At 47.9% G+C, this 22,014-nt stretch overlaps 2 protein-coding genes across 2 annotated transcripts; both read left to right on the top strand.

Moving 5' to 3' along the window:
• The first annotated feature begins 246 nt into the window (after nt 1-246).
• Nucleotides 247-3,073, top strand: ATP6V1G1 (ATPase H+ transporting V1 subunit G1). Its single transcript, XM_030461352.1, has 3 exons — nt 247-427; nt 1,387-1,487; nt 2,302-3,073. Exons 1-3 carry the CDS (start codon nt 346-348, stop codon nt 2,473-2,475), a joined length of 357 nt encoding a protein of 118 aa, XP_030317212.1. The 5' UTR covers nt 247-345; the 3' UTR covers nt 2,476-3,073.
• Nucleotides 3,074-10,451: 7,378 nt separating this feature from the next.
• Nucleotides 10,452-20,037, top strand: TMEM268 (transmembrane protein 268). Its single transcript, XM_008499337.2, has 9 exons — nt 10,452-10,526; nt 12,772-13,065; nt 13,637-13,746; nt 14,706-14,813; nt 15,997-16,146; nt 16,257-16,367; nt 17,815-17,895; nt 18,726-18,911; nt 19,714-20,037. Exons 2-9 carry the CDS (start codon nt 12,927-12,929, stop codon nt 19,879-19,881), a joined length of 1,053 nt encoding a protein of 350 aa, XP_008497559.2. The 5' UTR covers nt 10,452-10,526; nt 12,772-12,926; the 3' UTR covers nt 19,882-20,037.
• Nucleotides 20,038-22,014: the final 1,977 nt, after the last annotated feature.

Here is a 22,014-nt window from a genome sequence, read left to right as displayed (position 1 = left end):
ATGAGGGGGAAAGGCTTTAACCTGGCAGAGGGGAGACTGAGGTTGGACATGAGGAAGAAATTCTTTGGTGAGGGTGCTGAGCCCCAGGGTGCCCCCAGAAGCTGTGGCTGCCCCATCCCTGGCAGTGTTGAAGGTTGGATGGGGCTTGGAGCACCCTGGGCTGCTGGGAGGTGTTTTAAAGCCCTTTCCCACCAAACGATTAAAAACCAAACCCCTCAGGGAACCCTCCCCGAGCTCCTCCCCTTTCCCCTGCAGGATCTGACGGGAGGAGACGCGGCCTGGACCGAGGCGGGGCCGGCACTGACGGAAGAGGAGGAGGAAGAGGAGGAGGCCGAGGCTGTCGCCATGGCGAGTCAGTCGCAGGGCATCCAGCAGCTGCTGCAGGCCGAGAAACGAGCCGCTGAGAAGGTGGCAGAGGCTCGGAAGAGTGAGTACGGCTCTGCCATACCCCGCTGAGGCTGAACGGGGCTATAAGGCGGCGGGGGGGGAGGTACCGGCTTGTCCTAGCCCGGCCCGGGCTAGGCCAAGCCGGTTCCTTCTCCCCCTCTCCCCCCGCCGCTTTAGGGGATGGGGGAGCAGTGGTGCCGGTCCCTGGGTTAAGTGGAAAAGGGTTTTTCCTGGGGGAAGTGTGTGGGAACCTCGTGGCTAAGGTCTGTGCAGGGGGAGCTCGGAGGGGCCCTGGGAGGAGAGCGCCCTGGTAGCGGGGTCTGGAGCTTCTCAGCATTTTTCCTATCTTTAGGGTTTTTAAATTTTCTTCATGAGAACAGGCTGTGCGTCCTGTTTAAATTTTGTGGAGTTAAGCAAGCTTGGGGTTATGAGGTTCAGCAAGCAACCTCATGGAAGCCCAGTTACTTTTTCCTGTGAAACGAGGCAAATCCAAGTTACCAAAGACCTGTACACCTTGTTCTCCATGTTGCAGTTCTACCTCCTGACAGTTTTGCAATGAATAGGTTGTTGTGACTGGAATGACCATAAATTTTGAGGGGAGGATGTGATGGAAAGTCCAGGAGGGAATGGGTGCAGTAGCCAGTTCTTTTTTTTTTTTTTTGGTTCTGTTTTTGGTTGCCTGAGACAAAACTCAGACTTTCTCCTCTTCTCTGTGGGATTCCTCAGGGATGTTGCACACCCACATGAGCAAGTCCAGACCTTCAGGTTGTCTGGCTCAGAGATCCTCTCCAGTTCTCACTGTTAGTGAGCTTGATGATGGTTTGGTGGCCCAAGGGCAACCCTATGCTTGGCTACCACCCCAGAGCTGTAAGGGACATGGAGGTTTGCAGTGCCCTCCTGGTGCCTCCTGCAGAAATTGCTCCTGCTGGAGAAGCATCAGGAAATATGCTCTTAGTACTTTCTCCTCTTTATTTTGTTTGGTGTGTTCTTTGGAAACAGGAAAGAATCGGAGGCTGAAGCAGGCAAAAGAAGAAGCCCAGGCAGAGATTGAGCAGTACCGCCTGCAGAGGGAGAAGGAGTTCAAAGCCAAGGAAGCAGCGGTTGGTTTTCAACATCATTCACTGTTAGCTGCCCAGCCCCCCGCTCTATGGGGTTCCTTGCCCAGAGAGCAGCCCTTGGGGTGGACGGAGAACTTCCCTAACTGCCTTCCTCTGATGCACAGCCTCGTGTCACAGCAAAACCAGTGGAAATGAATCAGAACATGGTGTGGTGCATCTCAGCAGCCAGAACTGCTGACTGGCTGTGGGTTAGCTTAATGAGCTCCTGCATTGGCTGCTGCCCTGATGGGTGGCAGCCTCCCAGAACTGGCTCTGTGTAGCAGAGTCCCAAAAAGACCAAGCTCCTTCCCCCTGTGATGAGCTGGTTTCTCTGCTAATGTGGTAGGAGCTGCTTGCCTTGTAGATGATGCTCTTTTGCTGAAGCAGTTGTTGAACTTGGACCCTGCTTAGCAGTGTTGCCTGCTGTGTGCTAAGGGATGTGTGTTTTCCTTTCCCTCAGGGTGAGTGTATTCCCAGAAGGCCCAAAACTTTCCCCAGCTGAGAGCTGTAGCATGGGCAAGGTGTGTCCTCATGCCTGACCTATATTTCCCCTCTTCCAATTTAAAGCCTTCACCCCTTGTCCTGTCACTCGACGCTGTTGTAAAGTCTCTCCCTAATTATTTATCATTATTAATAATTAATAAGATGCTAACCCAACAGTACTATTTTTTTAAAAAGTGCCATTCTTCTCTCAGCAAAGGCCAATGGTTGAGATGCAGTGAGTCAGGGCAGAATACCAAAATCCAGAGCTAGGTCTAGTGTTTCCTTTGTCAAACTGCTTGCATGTGAGCTTGCTCTTCCCTTTGTTTATTTGCAGGCACTTGGATCTCATGGCAGCTGCACCACTGAAGTTGAGAAAGAGACCCAGGAGAAGATGAGTGTGATCCATCAGAACTTTATGAAGAACCGTGAGGTGGTCCTCTCCCAGCTGCTGTCACTCGTGTGTGACATCAAACCTGAAATCCATGTCAATTACCGCATCGTTGGGTAGGAGTGGAGGAAGGAATGAGCATCCTGGAAATGCTGGTAGCAACATCTGAGCTTCAGGTGGAACGTACAGCTCTTTAGCCATACCTTACCTGTTCTTCTTGTACATGTGTTAAATTATTTCAGTGAGTTGTAGGTCATCAGTATCGCATTGGAGTTCTGTTAGTTTCTCTCTTGACATGGTTTCAGAGCTTATTCCAGCATTAAATAGCCATGTCTCAAATCTGTGCTAAGTTATTAAATATATATTCCTGCTGGCACATCAATGCTCCCTTTTCATCTGGACAGAATTCAGTGAGAGGCTTTCCTCTGAAAAGTAGAGAGAGAGATGTTGACCAGGTTTAAATGCAGGGGCTGTGTCAGTCATTTGAACCTGTGTAACTGTATTCCTGGTGACCAAAATATATTTTTCAGCGTGCTGTTAACCTTTGTAAAGAGGTTAAGCCTTGTAAGAAGAATTCTCTGGCTGTACAATGCTGGCTGATAATTTTCAGGTGCTTGAGTTTCTCTGTATTGAATATCCCCTGTATTTTCTGCTGTTAGCTTGAGTTACAAGTCTGGCACTCTTGACCCTTGGAAGTAAAACCACATATTTAACTCCAGAGTCTCCGGTCAGTCTTCTTGTTCCTCCTAACTTGTTCTGGGAGTACTGAAAGGTCTCACTCTGTTGCATGGGAGCCTGGACTCTGAAGATTGAAAATCAAATATTGATGATAAGAGTTGGAGATCTGGCAAATGACTGAAGGTCTCAGCAGGTAAGTTAAAAACCCATTACAGAGCTTCTCCCCTTGGCTCCAGTCTGGTGCTTCACTGCCAGATCATTCTGTAAACCTTTGGGAACAAATGTTCTTGTGACCATTAGGGGAAATCAAATGTTGCCAGTTCACTAGAATAGTTTGATAGCCAGGTGCTGTGCAGTAATTATCTTTTCCTCAGTAAGGTCACTTCTTGTTTATACCAAGGTCATCCTGCAACACCCTGCTGTACCCAGGAATAGGGTCAAATAAGTGATATCAGGAAAAGGTTTTTCACCCAAAGGGCAGCTGAGCAGTAGAACAAGCTCCTTAGGAAAGTGGTCACAGCACCCAGCCTGCCTGAGTTCAAGAAGCATTTGGATGATACTCTCAGGCACGTGGTGTGATTCTGGACATACCCTACATAGGTACAGGAGTTGGACTTCATGATCCTGATGGGTCCCTTTCCACTCAACATATTCTAAAAGTGAGCTGGAGTTGTCTGCTTACAGCTCCCTTGCTCTGTAGTCAAAAGTCCAGATGAATACATCAAGAGGTTTCAAGTTCCAGCCATTTCCTCTTCTCACTCTCTCCCCAGCAGAATATTAAAAGTAGCTTTACTTTTCTGGGACTTGCATGGGCACATACCTGCTCAGACCCCAGAGTCATGCTGCTGGGGATGTAAGCAAGGAACCTTTGGGTGCTGTTCCTCAGACAGCACAGGAGCCTGAGAGTTTGATTGTGATGGGGAGAGAGGAAAGCAGGAGAGGTGGAAGTGGTAAGGAAGGGACAAACGTCTGCCCACAGTCACACGGGGCAGTGAAAGAGCAGACTGCGAGTGTGTCTTCTTTTGTAATATTTTATAGGGGTGAGCTGTAGGTCTGAGAGGATCTTTTTAGGAATTCAAGCTATTAAACAGGTTGCAAAATTGAAATGAAAGCCTCCTTCAAAGTCAAATGTGCCAGGCTGGGGAAAAGCCAGGTCGGTAGAAGGGGAAGAGGATCGAAGCAGTTGTAATCAGTCTGCACAATGACTGGAGAGGTGCTGTGGCCTCAGAAAAGGTTGCAGCTACTCAAATTCTGATCTGCACGATTCTTCCTGTTGAGAGCATGTGCTCAGTCTCCAGCGTGATTCTCCCCATGAATGTTCCCCTAGCTCCAGGCTGTAATTAGCAATTTCATCTTGTTTGTAAATCAGTAAGAGACTGCTACTCTGCCCAGAAGAAAACTGTGTGCCCCACTTTCTCACACTGGCTGGTAAGTTTTCTTAATGAGGACTTTCTATCCTTACTCTGGATAGTAAGAGGCAGGAGAAAAGGGAAAAAAACCCCATTATTTCCCCTTGACAGAAGGTGGTATGAAGGCTCTCCCTTTACAACCCTTGTGTTGCAATGATGGAAGTTTTAATGTAATATTTCCTTGAAACTTAACTGCTGAGAATTACCTGACTGTTTAACTTTGCCCAGAAGAGAGTCTTTCCAAGGGCTGCTCTTCAGGAGGGTGGGTTTTGTTTGCAGTGGGAATATTTTGCCATAAATTACAATTTTTTGCCTTACGCTGTGATGTCCTGGGAAAGGGAAGCCTGCTGCTAACTTTGTGCCTAAGGCAGGCTGTGCCAGAAAAATGCTCCACAGGGAAGAATCTTCTCTGACAAGGGATATGGAGTTGGGGACACTCAGCTTCTTGACCCTGAACTCTGATTTTCTAGACTTTCTGCTGCAAGTGTGGTTTAATCAAAAACCTGCCCCAGCTGCCTGTACAAATCTGTCTCAGAATTCTCCCTGCTATGATCTGTCTGCAGCATCCTTCACAGATGTGGCCTCACCTACATGAGCCGCAGCTTGCTCTTGTCCCACAGGAAGGGCCACACACCCGTCTTCTCCCCTCATCTGATCTCTGGGCCCTGGAAACACCACCCACAGTCCTGGTGTTGTCTGGAGGTAAGGTGTGGTCAGCACTGGGCTTTTGCTTTGCTCATGCAATGCCAAATGAGCAGCTACTACTGTCAATTTCTGCCAGTAAATCTCTTTACAAATCAGCACTTTCCTGGGGTCAGTGCAGGATTTACACCGTGCTATCAACTCCAATCACATCTGTGTTCAACAAGGGTTTTGCACTTGATGTTTGTGGCACTTCAGACATCTGTGTATTTATGGAGCTGGTGGATTTCAGTTTTAGAATCCCATTGGGAAGGGGGTGTCATCTGTATGAGCAGCACATGGGCAAATGGCCAAGTAACACCAGAACACGAGTGTCAGCTGGATGGCTCAACATGCCACTTGAGATGCCATCGGGACACACACTTGTGCTGCTTGAAGCCAGAATTCAGTTCTGAAAGGATGTCTGTGTTGAACGAGCCTGCTGCAGTCTGAAGGGCAGCCTCTCCTTGCTGCTGCCTGTTAGAGCAAGGAGTTAAAGAGCAGCTGAAGAGCTCAGCATCCCTCTGAGAGGGAAGGCAGAGAGGAAATCAAAGCCTTTGACTCCTTGGATCCACCACCTCTGATCTGATGATACTAGGTGGGTTTTCAGCCAGTCCAGTTTGACCTGCTCTCTGTTTGTAATTCAATACAAAAACATAAGAGAATGGTCTGGCAATGGACAGGAGGGATGAAGCAGTGGTGACAGGAAGGTCCCTTCAGCCTGGGTGATCCTCCAGGGTGCTGCAGGCAAAGGATGAGGCAGTGCTGCTCTGGGGGGATTTGTGCTGCTCTCTGGGTTTGTTTTGTGGTGCTTCCTGTGACACGTGGACAATCATCATTTAATCATTTTTCTAGGAGGATGTTATGTGATCCACTGATCCAGCTGAGGTTTTAGCTTCAAAGTGCTAAAAGATTATCAGGAACCTTCAAGATCAATGTTGTGTTGAAAAAGTTCTCTGAACTAATCCAAGAAGGGAGCATAGTGTAATCTTTCTTGGAGGCTGAAAGGAGAAAATACTTATTTCATGCAGAAAACATTGCAACTTGGACTGGCATAGGAATGCAAAATAAATAGGTAATAAATTACATTTGTCTGTCTCAAGGTAATCTAATAAATGATCTGCTGGATCAATAGCTGAATCATTATTATCCCAGGCACATAGCAAACTTTCCTTCTTTTAATTTGAAATGCAAGAAAGGTTTTTACATTACTGTAACAAAAAGAATGCCATAATTCTTCAGAGAACGAAGGCTGAAGTAGGAAAAAAAACCCAAGAGCCACACTTTATGCCTTAAGCAAGTATCAGTTTTTATTTGAAACATGTAATTTAGGGATATTGTGAAATAAAGTTTTTTTTTATTTAATGACTGTCAATCTGTCAGCTTTGCTGAGCTGTTTGACAAAAAGAAACACAAACAACCCAACCCAGAGTTAGTGAAAGAAGACTTTGTTGGCAGGGGAGAGAGGGGAAGAGCAAAGCAAGGCTTTCAACAACTTTGTTCTGGTTGAAGTTCCCTGGATAAAAAAAATGTTTGAAACAGTTATCCACTGAAAATGCAGTTTCATCAAAAGCAAATGAGATCTGATGGTGCTGGCTGCTGCTCCCTGCTCCAACCTGCACAGCCACCAGCAAGGTTTATTTACAGGGAGAGACTGCAATCATGTGCAGACCAGGGCAAGTAAAGCAGGAGTAACCATGATGTGTTCACTGTTTGCTGTGTCTGAAAAGCTGGGAAGTTTATTGAACCCTGTAGTAAATACAGAGAGAGTCTGGGGTCAGAATAGGAAAAAGAAGACTGAGTGTGTATCAGTATAAAGAAGTAGGACTTGAAGCAGTGAAGAGTGATTTCCAAAGTAATATTAAGGACATGACAGAGGATGAGGTTATCCCTGAGGACAGGACATATTGGTGGCTGCTCTCAGTTGGGGAAAGCACTTCAAAGGGCAGAATTCTGTTCCTGGAATCAGGTTCCCTGTAATATATTCATTAATGCAGCATGATGGAGTAGACAGTACAGTTATAATGTATGTCCAGGGCACCAAGCTGGGAAGAGATACAAACAGTAGAGAGAACTGAATTTCAAATTGAAATGATCCTGATAAATGGAAGAAATGATTTGAAACCCGTAGCCTGAGACTCCCTGAAGGGACGTACAAAGCTGAACTGAGAAAGATGAAATCAAATCCCCAAACTCCAAGCAGCCAAGAGCCATCACTGCAGAAATTGTGAAATGAGGGTAAGCTCCCCCAGGCTCAGGAACTCTTTTAGTTTTGAAATGAAGTCCTCATGCTACAGCATCTTGGTACAAGTGTCTTGGACTTGGTACACTTGACACTTGGTACAAGTGTCAGATGGAGGTGAGAAAAAGTGAGTTGTTACTCTGGTGGATGTGGAGAGGGCTCTTAATGTCCTGTTCAGATGCTGAGTTTTGAAAGAGATGGAAATAAACTGAAGGGCCCAGGAGGTCTGCAAATGCTGCTCAGAGTGATGATGGTGATAGGGAAGTAAAGGATTATTTATTCTAGAGTCTCCATCATGGAATGGAGAAGTTTTGAAATAAGTTGGAGGTTGTTTCCAAGAGGACAGATGTTTATTTTTTTCACCAGATGCACTGAGGATAGGAATCAGCTCAATCTGAAAGAGGGAAGATTTTATTTTTATCTGCTTTTTACCAGGCAGGTTGAAGGACTACACAGCTGTTGGCTGCAGAGGCTCCAGCATCACCATCACCAGAATCCTACTGTCCTCATGTCCTGGGTTTGTGTGGTTGGGTTTTGTCTCCTAGTAACTGGCCCTGGCAGCTGGTTTCATAGTGCTGGAAGGAAGGGTGAGGTCTCGGCAGAAAGTGTCCCCTGGTGAGAAGGCTCCAGCTGGGAGCTCATTGCTTCATTAGGACAGTCAAGGATGAAGCAGAGAGCAAGTGAAGTGAGAGAAGGAGACTTCACAAGGAGTTTTGCTGTGGGTTTGGGTTAAGTCAGGACTTGCTTCCTCATAGATCCCAGTGAATACAGCTCAAAAGAAACTCTTAAGCTGCCTTAACTCTGATTTGTATCAATAAAATCCTCAAACAAATATATCAATGTATCAAACAAATCCTCACCCTCACCCTCCACCTCCCTTCAGCTTGTGCCAGGCAGCACAAGCTAAAGGTACATCTGACACGGTGCTTCCTGGACAGGAGAAGTCTACCTTTTCCTTCATTTCCTTCATTTCCATTTCATGTTTTTTTGGAAGACCTTTCTTTTTAAATGGGGCCAGTTCCAGAGGGTGTCAGCTGGGTTCTGCAGTACTGAAGCACCTTCAGTCTGTGTTGGGGTCCTGCCAGTGTCCTCTTTCTGGTTCACAGTCAAATACTTCTGTTTCCTGGGAGCCTTTGCCTCTTTGCATATTTCTTTTGAGTTTTCTGGTTGACTTTGGATTTGCTGTTAATTACAGTTCTCCCTGATGGCTTTAAGAAGTTAAATTTCTAATGGGGTTAAATTTCTACCCAAATTTTGGCAAGGACATTAATAGGTTGGATAGCAATGTTATAGGCACATCTTTGCATTTCAGAAGCCCAGAGAGCAAGGCACTTCTGCAAATACAAATAGCAGTTTAGTTTCTGGCTAGAACCTAAAACAGGTTGTTTATTGAAATATATTAATCACTGAATATTTTATAGACAATTTTGTGGGACTACAGCGGACCTGCTTGGATTGAGAAGATACCTGTCAGGATCCCACCTGCCTAACAAAAGCATCAAAACTATGCCTCAAAAGATGAACCGAAAACCTGCCAAAGGTTTCTGACCATGTGGCTTTATTACCTCTGAAGTCATGTTAGGAGACCTCAAGTCCCCACAACCCAAGCTGCAGATCCATCACCTCCTTTGGGTCAGAGCTGCAGATTCAGGGAGGTGATTGGGTAGAAAATGATCTCAGAAAAATAGCTGGAAAACTTTACCTTCCATTTAGGCTGGCTTAAGCAGCTGCGGGGCTTCCTCCTTGGTCCTTAGATAGGTGTGCAACAGATGCTTTGGAAACCTTCAGAGGGAAATCCTGTCAGTCTAAAATTTTCTAAAAATGTAAGAGTGTGTGGCCTTCTTTTACTGCTTCTGAACAGCAAATCGGGGGTTGCTTTAAACTTGGAATTTGTTGGGGGTTTTTGTTGGTTTTTTTTTTTTCTTATTTTCCCAGCACCCCTCCCAGATGAGCAGGATTTTTCTGCTTGTGCTGATGGGAGGAGGAGCTGATGCCAAGATCAGCCCATACATGTACATCTTGCTAAACAAGAGGTGCACAGCTCCTTGCTGCAAGTAATTATCTGTGTTGCTTTCAAGTTTATTGCCCCCACAGGGTTTTGCCTTGGGTGTTTTTTTGCAGTGAGCTCTTTCGAAGCACTTTGGTTGTCTATTCTCCCTCCGTCTGGATCCTTGTGTGGGAAGGAAGAGGAGAAAAGGAAGCCAAAGCTTTTGATGAGGTGCATTTACAAAAGTAACTAAAGCATGGCCGTATCTTGGGTGGGGATTTGAGCTGGACTTTGAGCTAGAGACAACAGCAAGAAGATTTATCTGATTTTTCTCAATACTTGGACGATGTCACTGTAGGCTGCCAGCTCCCAGAGTAACCAGATCCCATGTGGGTAAGTGGTTTAGGAGTCAGTTCTGTTCCCCACGCAGCCACAGGGTGCAGTGAACCCATTGCTCAGCAATGTCTGGAACAAGCAGGGTTGCACAGAGCCATCCAGGAGAAGAACAGATTTTCTTCAGGAAGTGTACACAGGCTCTGCAGTACTGCTGCGTTTGCTTGGTCGGTTGTTTGGTTTTTTTTTTCATTCCCTAAGACAAACAGTCGCTCAGATATTTGTTTCCCCCTGCTCCTGGCCTCTGAGGGATCCTCCAGCTTTTGGTGACATTTGAAACCACCATACCCAGGCGAATGAATTTTCTCTTCTGTGGTGTCTCAGTGTTTTCTGAGAGGAATAAATGACTTCTCCAGCGTGTGAAGCTGTTCTGGAGTCTGACACTGATCCTACTGATTTGGTTTCCTTTAGGAGTACAGCAGCTGGAGAGGAACCTGACACCCGCTCTCCAGATCAGCACAGCCTTCTGTTTTGAGGACAATTACTGTCCACACCTGTGTGTTATCCCTGTTTCTCCAGGACCTCTTGTTGGATGTACAGTGACCTGTTCTCAGCCTTCAGATCTTCATTCACCTCTTCTGAGTTCTCCAACCCTATGTCAATGCTTGGCTTTCGCTTCTGTATCCATGGCAACTAATCTGACCTAACCTTGGGATTTGTACTCTGGGAATCCTGTCTGGTTGATCAAGGAGGAAGAGGAGGAGGAGGAGAGCCTTCTGTCTGTGCCCTCTTCAGCCCTTCGTGGTCTTCAAGGTCCAGGTCCAGCTCTGGACCCTGAAAGGTGAGGATAATTCCTCCAGTGGGACCTCCTTCCACAGCTGTGCCTTGGGTGGGGGAAGAAGCCCTTTTTGAGGAACTGGAGAGGGTTAAAACCACAGTTCTGAAACCAGCCGAGGAGAAAAGTCACATGCACAAGGGAGATTTTGCAAGTTGGTGCTTGTGGCTCAGGGTAATGAGGAGCGTGGGGGAGCAGGATCCTTGCCTTGGGTGAGCTGTGTCTGGTAGGCGCCTGGTCCCTGGGAGACACCAGGAAGAGGGAGGCATTCCCTGGCATAGGTTGGGACTGCACGGCTGGAGACCTCACCACTTGGTGGTGGGACAGCATGGTGCCTGGGCAGTGCTGAGCAGGATGATGGAAGATAAAGAGGAGGAGGGAGTTGAGCTGAGCTGAGCTGGACCAGGTAAGCCTCTGCTGGCTACTCTGCAAATGGAGCAGAAGAACCTGCTGAATGTTTCTCTGCTGTCTAGCAATGGTTTAGAGGTGTCTTGAAAAGAAGGGCTGTAGCCTGGAGGAGGAACGTCACCAGAGAAATGGTTGGTATTGCATAGAGAATAAGAAGAGATGTAGAGGGAGGCAGATCCTGGGGAGCGTGGGGGGTGAGATGATGCCCCCTGCATTAGCACAGGGGGCAAGCAGAGGAAGGCTTGGAGGGACCCATCTCCAAAACCAGACAGTTGTGCTGCAGTGAAAGTCAACAGATCCAAATGAAGATGTTAAAGAAATGCTACTTTTACCAGGGAGCTGGTCCTGGCTGGGGGAGGCTTTGTCCCTCTTGTAGTGCCTGGACAGGCTGGGGAAGGCTGGGCTGCTCTGGCCCTGCTGCACCCTTCATCATCAGCTGGGGACTACCCTTCTGGGACTCAAAATGCTCAATGTCTCTGCCAGAGAGCTTTGATTTGGCTCTACTTAATGTGAAAGCAGCAGTTACAGGGGGGTAGGTTTTAATTAGGTTTTCCTTTTGTTTCCTCTGCTTTTCCCTGCGCTTTGCTGCTGTTTTATGCAGGCTTTTCCATCTTGTTTTTCACTTTCCCTTTTGTTTGAGGTTAACCTGAAGGGACTGAAGGCAAAAGTGGAAAGCAGTGTGAAAATGCCCCGTTTGAATCCACCTTTGGGTGCTGGGAGCCGTGTTCTGTAATATGTGCCTGCTCCTGTTCCACAAGGAATGGCCTGGGCATGAGTCAGGTGCAGCAGAACTGCTCCTCCTCTCTTCCCATCCCCGTGCACACACACTGCACACCTCTTCTGCAATGTGTCCCACGGCTTAGTTCCCTTAAGTGTGAGTTTCCAGCCCTCTGCAGGCTTTTTTCATGTTGTTTCTCTTGCCTCAGTTTCCTTTCTGACAGTCCATCACTCAGCAGCTCTCCTGGCTTTGTGCAAAGGGGGTAACTGCAGCCACAACCATCAGCCAAAAATAAAGCAGTCCTCTTGGGAAGGAGTGAGGATGAGCTCTGTGAGGGACCCTCACATCAGGAGTCAGCAAGCTCCTGGTGGGAAAGATGAGCCAAAGGTTCAAAAGCAAAGGGGAGATTTGGAGAGGCAGCCAAGTGGTGGGAGTGGAAGAGAACTGAAAAGAAAACTTCAGAGTCTTCCAAGCATTCTCTTGAATAATCACCCACAGGCCCTGACAGCAGCAGGTTGGAGACCCATGTCAGGAGAATTTGCCTGGAAAACCTATGGGCTAGGTGCCTGCTGCTGAGCAGAGAGGAAAAGGGAGAGTAGAGCAGAGGCTCCAGGGTTTCCCTGCTGCTGTGAGACTCCTGGGTGCCCCTGCCTCCAGTGGATCCATTTTCCTTCCTTCTCTGCACTGCTTCCTTCATGAGGTGGGGAATTATGTGCTGGGGGTGCAGCCCTTCAGGGAGAGGGGTTTACATCTGCTCCACTTTCTTCTGGAGGTGCTTGCTGGAAGCAATAGTGAGAAGCCCATGGACTTCCCAAGGAGGAATCCTGCCTGTTCCTTGACTGTTTACAAAACACGGATATTTAAGGCTGTCAGGATTATTGTATGGAATGTTTAAGGATAACTTTTCCACTCATTAAAAAAAAAAAACCACAACCCAAAAGCTAATTGCAGTGAAAAGTGAAGCTGTGAGTGCTGCAGTGGAGGCTGGCTGACACCTTCCTGCTGATAACGCCCACAGGGAGCAGGGTCCAAAGAGCAGAGTACACCCAACCAGGTTGTCTCTACTGTCACGCATTTGCTGTCTCAGCAAGATTTCAGATATATTTTTTTTCCTCCTCTCTTCAGGGCTAAAAAAATGCCTCCTTGCTTGTGGTGGGAAGCAGGATTTTGAGGAAGTCATCAGCGGAAGTGAGGATTTCACCACCTGGTCCCCAAGGAGTTCAGCAGCCTCGCTGCCGTGGGGCTGGCGCTGTGTTCCTCAGTGGATTTCTGACAGTCTGATGGACAGTCCTGCAAGGAGAGGCACCTTCAGCATGGCACATAAAAGCCAAGAAGGTGAAACTGAGAAAAACGTGTTGTTCCCCTCCATCCTCTACTCTAAGAGGGAGGTAAAGGAAGGATCCCTGCAGTGGGTGAAAGGTGAGCAAGCAGCTTGGTGGTGAAAGAGAGAGCCTTGAGCAGAGCCACACTGCCCAGCAGCACTGCTGGAGTGGGGATGTAGACACTGGAGGACTATGGGGCTCATGCTCCAGGAGGCTCTGCCATGTGATCATTGGAAAGAACTTTGATTTGATTTGATTGCTGAAGCTTTTTGTGGAGTGGGTGGGGAGGTGCTGGATGATCTCTCCCAGGGGTAGGTAGCCTTTGCAACACCCAGCAGCTTCTGTCTGTTGCCCTTTCAGTTAGGGATCAGTGAGGCAAGACGTGACCTTGATGAAGATCAGAGCATCAACTTGTCCCTGACTGCTCACTGCTGGAATGCTGTGGGGGCTTCCTCCCTTTCTGGAGGTTGTTCCCTTACAAGGGACATCAGACTGCTTTTGAAGCTCCTTCTGATGTTCTTAGAAATGTCCAAGGGAGGATTCTGGATCCATTTAAAACATATCAGGGTAGTTTGCCTTCCTCAGCTACCCCTTTGCCACATGCTCCTCAGCTGCTGGGAGGAAACCCATACCAGAGCCATGCTCATGACTCCTCTGGTCTCTTTCAGAACCCCTCAATGGCCAGGTGCTCATGATGCTCAGCATGGACAACAACTGCTCAGCCACCTCCTTTGACATGGAGCTTTGTGCAGAGAAATTGAAGTCCCTTGGGGTTCAGGTAAGCTCCTCTTGTGTTATCTCCCCTGGAGCCCTGCAGGTGTCGATGCTGGCTGCATCAGCATCATTTGCACTCACAGCACAGACAGCTTGGCTTTTTGTTTGGTTGTTTGAGAATCACTTGTTTCAGTTCAGCTTCAGTCTGTTCCTGATGGTAGCAAGTCAACTGTACTGATCTTAAACCTTCAGGAGGAAACCCTTTCAATACAGGTTTGAGTGAATTGCTTGGAAGTCACTTTGATGATGATAGAGCATCCCTGGGACAATCTGTCTAGTCCTTGGTCATGAAAAGGTGATTTTCTCTTGTGATTTCCCCTGTACTTTCCAGGGAGATGAAACTCACTGCAAATGATGCAAGTATACAAACACACAGCTGTATGGACAAGAGTCATAGAACCACAGAATGGTTTGGGTTGGAAGGAACTTGAAAGATCATCCAGTTCCAACTCCCCTGCATGGTCAGGGACACCTCCCACCAGCCAGGGTGCTCCAAGCCCCATCCAAACTTCAACACTGCCAGGGATGAGGCAGCCACAGCTTCTCCAGACAACCTGTGCCAGCATCTCACTACTCTCAAATTAAAGAATTTCTTCCTAATGTCCAACCTAAATCTCCACTCTTCATGTTTTAAACCATTTCCCCTTGTCCTCTCCCTACACCCCATGTCCAAAGCCCTCCCCCAGCTTTCTTGTAGCCCCTTCAGATATTTGAAGGTTGCTATAAGTTCACCTGGGAGCTTCCTCTTCTCCAGGCTGAACAATCCTATCTTCTTTAGCCTGGCTTCACAGGGAGGTGTCCAACCCTCTGAGCATTTTAGTGGCTCTAAACTGCAGATGCACTCTGTGGGCAGGTGTTCTGGGACCAGCCTGGCCACACCGTGACTGCCCAGGGTAATTGTGATGGGGCTGGAAGCCCAAAACTTGGAGGGTGGTCTCAGTTTGCTGTTTGCTCCCTGGGCAGGTGGCAGAGGATCAGTGGAGAAGGTTAATCCAGGATGCTGTCCTGAAACCTGAAGTGAGACGATACATGTTCTACAACTCCAGGGTGCTCCAGATAGCCATGGCCATGGTGAGAACACTGGGGTCTCCTGCAGGATTGCCACTGACCTGTGCTTACTGAAATACATCAAGACCTACACCTGGGGTTTATGTGCTGAGCAAGGGAGAGAGGTTTGGTTCAGGGGGAGGTACTGCTTGGCACATTATCCTGCAGTTCACAGAATTTGTGTAGAACAGGGAAAGGCAGCTTCTCTAGCTCCTTGCTGGTAGTCCCACCAAAATAGGTTGTCTGCATATGCTGAGGTAGTAGGTTACATCTGTAGATATTCTGGTCCTGAAGCTAAAGCTAATTTAGACCAATGGTCCCTCAACACTGGCTGCTGAGGTGATTGCCTAGTCCTGCTTTGTCATCTTCTGATGAAAGAAGCTCCTCCAGAGACCCCAGCCATTGCTACCTCCTGTGAGGCTGATACCTTGCAGCGTGCTGAGGGTGTGATAAAATCTGACTCCTTTGTTTTAACTGCATCTATTTATTTTTTGGCTGGCCATGAGACATATCTACTCCTCCTTCCACTAACATTTTAGGAACTGGTGCTCAGGGTTTTTTGGGGTTTGGTGTCTGCTTAGTGCGAACAAGTTCTAAGCTGATGCTTTGACATGCTGTGCTGTCCATGGCATTTTTGCTTACAGGCAACGTCCTCTCCAAACTCATGCTGTCTGGAGCCAAATGAATTCAGTGAGGCCAAATGAATTCAGTTTTGCCTGTCTCTATGCAAAGGTCAAGTTTGTCAGTCCTTAACTGAGTCCTTGAGCCCAGTGTCAGTGTCCAGCATTTGAGTGTTATTGTAATTGAGGAGGCTCTGCACCACCTTGAGAGCTTTGACACAGCTTTCTAAGTACAGGGACTTTAAGAAGTGTTCTCAATATGCCTCAGTGAGTACATTTCTTATCTAAATGGAAGAACTCAGTTGAAATCCTTCCTAGGTATGAATCACCACTAATAATTCCCTCTGTCTTTGATGACTGACAATTTTTTATAATAAACTAGAGCTCACTCAGGCCTCCTCATCCTTTCTTTCTTCTATTTATTATTGGAAAGACTGATTGTCCTTTCTAACCCTTTGAAAATCTCATGGGACTTAATTTATGGTCAGATGTTACCCTAGGAGAAGGGATGGGTAGAGTTTTATTCTTCCTTTGACTTTTCTCCCTTCATAGCTGTGTGTCTCTCACCATCTCTCTGAGTTTTCCAGGTTTTCTACGTGTCTCTCTGGACAAACATTTACTCCACAGTCCAGCTGTGGTCCTTCGGACGCTACTGGGGGACCAGCCTGCTGGTGACCCTGGCTGCTGTGGCCATCACAGTGGCTGTGATCCTGGTTATTGATCATCACCAGAGGAAGGTGAGAGGAAGCTGGTTGTGTGAAGGCACACAGGGAGCAGGACACCCTCCCACCACAGTGGACCCCCTGTTGCTGTTAAGGGTGTTAATTACTCTTGCATTCATTAACAGATAAACCTGAACACAGATGTCAGGCTGGCAGCTGCCAATGAAATCTTTATCAAACACAGTTTGATTCTAGGAGTTACAGATGTCCTGGATGGGCCACACTACATCCTACAAGTATCCTTCTGTAGGAAATCATTTGGATCCCTGCTGGGTCGCTGCTGCTGTGGAGGATGATGGATTGATTGCTGTCATGATCCCTGTGGATTTCCAGAGGGTGGGATTTCTCTAGGATTTGTTGTGGGTTTTTTTTCCTCCTACCGGATGGCATGAGGGAATTGGGTATTTTTTGATTCTTCCATAACTGGGGATTGAGATATGCCCAAAGGAACTGGAAATAATGAGTCTCAAAGAGTAATGTGGGATTAGTCCTTTGGGCAGACAATTATTCCTGGTGGTGTATTATAATCACATGACTGATGATTCTTATTTTGAGCAGAGTGACAGCAATGTGCCTCTGGCAAGGGAAAAAAACCACCACCAACAAAACAGCACGGAGAAAACCAGGGTCCCCATCTCTGGGCTCATTTGCTGCCTTTTAAAGATGCTTTTTATGGACTGGACAAAGATTTTAAGGGAAAGAAGAGACAACATGAAAGTATTAAAGGAAGATGAGAGAAATGGTCTCCAGGATGTGCTGGTGGACCTCACACTATGTAGGTACAGGGAGTTATGAAATACAAATGGAGAAGGAATCAAGACTGAAACACAGGGCCAGAGAAGGAGGGAGGGAATCCTGCAGGAGGGTTGGTGAGGTGAAGTCATACAGAGTGAGGAGCGAACACTTGAGAACCTTGATTACATGTTTTTCAGACCAGCATGGTTTTACACCACAGTAGCTGAGGACCAATCCAACAAGCCTTCGCCTATATATCCCAGAACTGCCTGAAAGCAAAAAATAACCCATGGATTTATGCTTGTCTGTCTGCTCCAGTGTCAGATGTTTTAATCCTCTAGCTTTTATGCTGTTCCTGAACCCCCTGGATGTGGCAGCTGGAGTAGATGCACGAGGACAGACCTTGGGCTGCCTTCTGTGGGACTGCTGCTTCTGACAGGACTGACATCCCCAACACGGTACTTTTGGCAGAGTCTCTGAAAACGGTGCCTCTGTCCTGCAGACAATCAGTAAATTTTGGAAAAAAAGAAATGGAATGAACCCCTGAAAAGGCAGGACAGAAATAAGGGAGAGCTTTAGGGCAGCTCAGTCAATGTAACCCACCAAGTTTATTTAGATGTAAAGATCTCTCACTGAGATGAGAGATGGGCACCCAGCTGCCAACCCCCCCAGCTAGGGGAGGTGTGCAAGGAAGACTGGCTGTCCTCCAGGGTGATGTCCTCCTTCCCTGCCACCCCTCTTTCCCTATTAGCTTGAGTCTTGGACTTTCTTGGCTTAAAATTAGCCCTGCAATGTGCTGTTTGATTTCTGACCATGTCCTGAGCATCCCATGGGCACTGGCTGCCTTTGCGCTGCTTCTTGCAAGGTCCTGACCATGATCTGTGGGGAGGCAGAGGGCTGCAGAGGGAAAAACATGGGAAGACCCTTCCTTAACCCTGCTCCTCCCAGCTGTGGTTCGTGCACTTCAGCCCCCAGCTCTGCCTCCAGTCCTTGTCAGCCCACATCATGGACCTGCAGAGGACACAAGAGGTAAGGGATAGCAGACACAGCATCCCTGGCTTTGGTGGGATGAAGGTGGGCAAGGAGAACTAAGTGTTGGAGTATCCTCCTGGGCATTCCCTGCTGGGAACTGGGAGCTGGACATACTGGGAGTGGAATCAACTGCATCTGTCAGTGCCCAGTCCATCAGGAATTTGTTTAGGCCCTGTGGTAGGTGAGTGACTGGATAATTAACTGTACAGCTTGGAGAAAGGAAAGTCATCAAGAATCAAGGGCAGAATCTGAAAGCATGTGTCGCAACTTGAAATAGTGGACACCTTGAGCTGTTCTGAAATCAATAGGATAGCCTGAGGAATGAGTAAACACTGTGCTGGGCTAACTGTACCCAAACGTTGTCCTCTTGGCCTTCAGAGAAGGTTTTCCTCTGTGTGGGGGTGTAAAGACACAAACCATGCATACTTCTGCCCCAAACTGCCCCTGCCATGGGGGGAGTGGGAGGGAGTGTGACCTCAAGAAATCTCAAGGCTGTTCATGTCCCTGGATGAACCAACAGATGCAGGTCGAGGGGTGGACAGTAACACACCAGCTCACATGTTGGCAGGTGCAAGCCATCTGGTTTTTAAAGAGAAGGTTCTACATACCAGACTGTCAGCATCATGCTGGGAGCAGTCACTGGCACCAGAGGTGGCTGTGGGGCAAAGACAATCAGCTCCAAATTCTGGGCTTTTGGCTGATGTTATTTTATAACCTTGGGATGATAAATCCCAGGAGTAAAAAAGCACACAAAAGAAAATTGTGCCCTTAGAGGGAGCCCCAGATTTTTGTGCTTCTTTGGAGCCCCAGATTTTTTTCTCTTCCAGTCGGGCTTGCAGCAGAGCCTGGACCAGCTCTGTGTGGTTATGGAGGTGGTGGTTCAGCCTGACCCAGATTTGGAGGAGGAAGCCTCACGGGAAGAGTCCCCTCTCCTATCCAGTGGAGTGAACCTCAACAAAAAGCCTGTGACATGCAAGGAGCTGCTTCGTCTAGTTCCTGAGGGTCCACCAGAGGTAACTAAGGAATAACCCTCCCTGAGGGACAGAGGTGCCAAATCACCTCCTCAGTCACCTTGACTCCAAAACTCATCTTGGCAGTCCCCAGTCATAAGGATATCTTCACCAGTAGGAGCAGCTGGAAGCCTGGAGGTCCTCACACACCTTCTCCAGCCCTGACACTGCTGAGCAGTTAGTGCTTATTCCTTGAGGAATTCATGGATGGGGCTTTTCCTTGCTGGTCGTTGGGGGTTCATATTTGGAAGACCACTTCTTCCAAGGTCCATGGAGTGACCCAACACCTTTGTCCAGGCTGGGGATGAGGCATGGCCATGCCCAGCCTTTATGTCTTCCATGGAGCATGCCTTCAAAGACTTGTGCCATGCTGAGCAACAAATGTGTCCTCATTCCTGCTCAGCAAGAAGCTTCAAAAGGGATGATTTTGATTTATTTTATGCTTTCCTGCTGGCTGTTACTAAGCAAATTCAGTGCAGGTGACGTCTCTGCACAGATTGAATCTCTCTGGCCGTCTACAGGCTACAGCACTGGGAGGAGGTGAGATCAGGCAGGTTCCCAAGCAGCCTGGCTCCCTGGCCACCCACCACTTAGTGGTCATTTCATGTCACTCCCCCGTGTGGACAGCATGCCAACACTGCTGACCAGAAGGGGATCTGGGACAGTTACATATGCCATTGGCTCCCATCCTGGTTCTTTCAGACAAGGACAAATCCTTGAAGGAGGGAGCAAATGGTATTGAATACATCATCCACCCTTCCTGCAGGGAGCTGCTCTGCTGTGACACCTCTCGTGTTTGTTCCAGGTGATGGCCCAGCAGCTCCTGGTGATCTTCAGTGGATGCTACGTCCGGCTTCTGGTCACTGGTCGGCTCCCTCGGGCTGTGGAAGGGGGACACTTGGAGCACAGCAGTGTCCCCTGTATCTGCCAGTTCATCAAGACCACCGTGCTCAACACACACCAGTGTTGGTGACCAAAGGGGGCTGGCAAACACTGGAATAGGAGCTCTCCAAGCACCACAGTGTGAAGAAACCATGAGGCAGAGAGAAGGCTGTAAGTGCCCATCCTGAACTTGTCAGGATGAATGAGTGGAAATATGACTGTAATAAAATGTGAGAGACACCAGAAAGCTCCTTGGATTTGAGACCTTCTGCCTCCCAACAGCTTGGTCTGGGGGGTCAGAAACAACCCAGGCACAGCCTGGAGCTCCCTAGGGAAATTTCCCACTGCTCTTACCCGAGGGCCTCAGGGAGCCATGGGGAATCCCTGCAGGTGCCAGCCCCACACCTTTGCAGCTGGAGCAGGGAGGAGGAGCTGGGGAGGTCCTTGTTGTACCCCCCCAATGCGGGAATTGAGGGTGGTCAGGAGGAGCAGTTGCCCCTGGGGGGGTGTCCGGAGTGATCTGCAAAGTCGTGGTGATTTGTGTGTTTGGAAAGGTGGCTTGGCCTTGGCTTAGAGGAGCTGCAGCTGGTGCTTTGTGGCTGATGGAGGAGCTGGCTTGGAGATGTGAGGTGTTTTTTCCTTCCTCCCAGCCCAGCAGATTTCAGACGGATGTCTGTCACCCTGACCCGAGCAGCCCGGCGGAGCTGATCCCTGGGGTTTGCAGCTCATCCCTCTAGGTGGTGCTAAGCGAAAGAGAAAGGCGAGAAACCTTGGAGGAGAGGTTGTCCTGGGGTGCACTGCCTTGCACATCTGGCTCTGCGTGAGGTCTCCTGGGCTTAGGAGAACATCTCTGCTCTCTGCTTGCCCCCAGCTTACCCAGGCATTTGTACAAATGCTTTCCTGCGGCACTCATGGTGTCTATTTGCAGTAAATACTCCTCAGGCCCTTTTTCCACTTCGTGTTTCCCTGACTTGACATGTGAGACTCTGCATCTGCTCCTATCCATGCACTAAATCAGAAAAGTGGTTTTAACGGAAAAAAAAAAAAATCCATCCTGGCATTTTTTTCTCCACTTCAACCCCTTTTTACAGAGCAGCCCAGCTCAAGCTCCATCAGCTCAGTCCTTTTCAATCTCATGCATCATTAGCCAGAGCCTTAACCAAATTCAAGCATAGATAATGGATGATTTATTGATGTGGGCAATCAATCAAGACTGTTGAGCCTGGCTGCTGGAGCACAGCAAGGACCATTGTGAGTTAACTGCGAGGTCTTTTAGATCAACAGCTGAACAGGTTTTTATTTGGAAGTCACAGATGGGCAGTAAATAAATGATTGAAAGAGAGCTGCTGTTAGAAAGACTTTTTAAAAAGAATAATCACTTTAGGGCCTTTTTCCCCTTCCCATTAAGTATAAATAGGGTGATAACAGCTCTATTAACCTCAGGAGCACTTTGCTGATGGTAGATGGGAGTGAAGCTCCTCTCCCCATGCTTTGTTCTGCAGGAGGTGATGTTAGCAAGACACAAGTTGCTGTTTTTGGGAGGGCTGCAGGAGACAGCTCTGAGGCACAAGACGACTTAGCTCAACTGGACCAAGGAGCTTTCATCTCCCACCAGCAACCAGAGAAGTGAACTTTGCTGTTGATCCTGTTCCTGGGCAATCAGCCTTGGCTGCTGTCCTGATGTCATCACCCTTTGCCCCAGCCCTGGAGAGAAGCTCTTACAGGATTTAATTGCTCCCAAATCTAGATCTCTTGGTCTGAGCTTTGAATGTAGTTTTGACTGATAAAGTGGAGAAAACCATCTTTTGCCAAGTTTTCCTTCCAAGAATGGCTCAACTCCATTTGTGATGAGCCCATAAAATGGATTAAGAGCTCAGGAACAGATTTTCTAGTATTTGAAACCCATAATCTGGGCTGGGCTTTTGGAACAGCTCAGTCTCCTTTTAAGCAGCAAATTACGGTCAGGAGTGCTCAGCACTTTTCAGTTTGTATCAGGCAGCTCGAGGTCTGGCATTTCATCCAGTGCTCCAGGATCTTGGGAAAAGCAGGGCAGTTATCTGGGTGCTGATGTGAGACCTCAGCTTCTTGATTGTCCCTCTCAAGAAGTGCAAGAACCTCTAAAAATTAGTTGTCAAATTGATCCAAGGGCTGGAGGCAGCCTGTCACCCTGTAAAACCTCTGATACTGCCCATGGCCATGAAACCTTCACTTGTGAAGTTAATGA

This window comes from Calypte anna, chromosome 17 (genome assembly GCF_003957555.1).
Source record: "Calypte anna isolate BGI_N300 chromosome 17, bCalAnn1_v1.p, whole genome shotgun sequence".
In the NCBI taxonomy this organism is placed as follows: domain Eukaryota; kingdom Metazoa; phylum Chordata; class Aves; order Apodiformes; family Trochilidae; genus Calypte; species Calypte anna.
The sequence above is the reverse complement of the archived record's forward strand: the minus strand, read 5'-3'. Positions and strand labels throughout refer to the sequence as shown.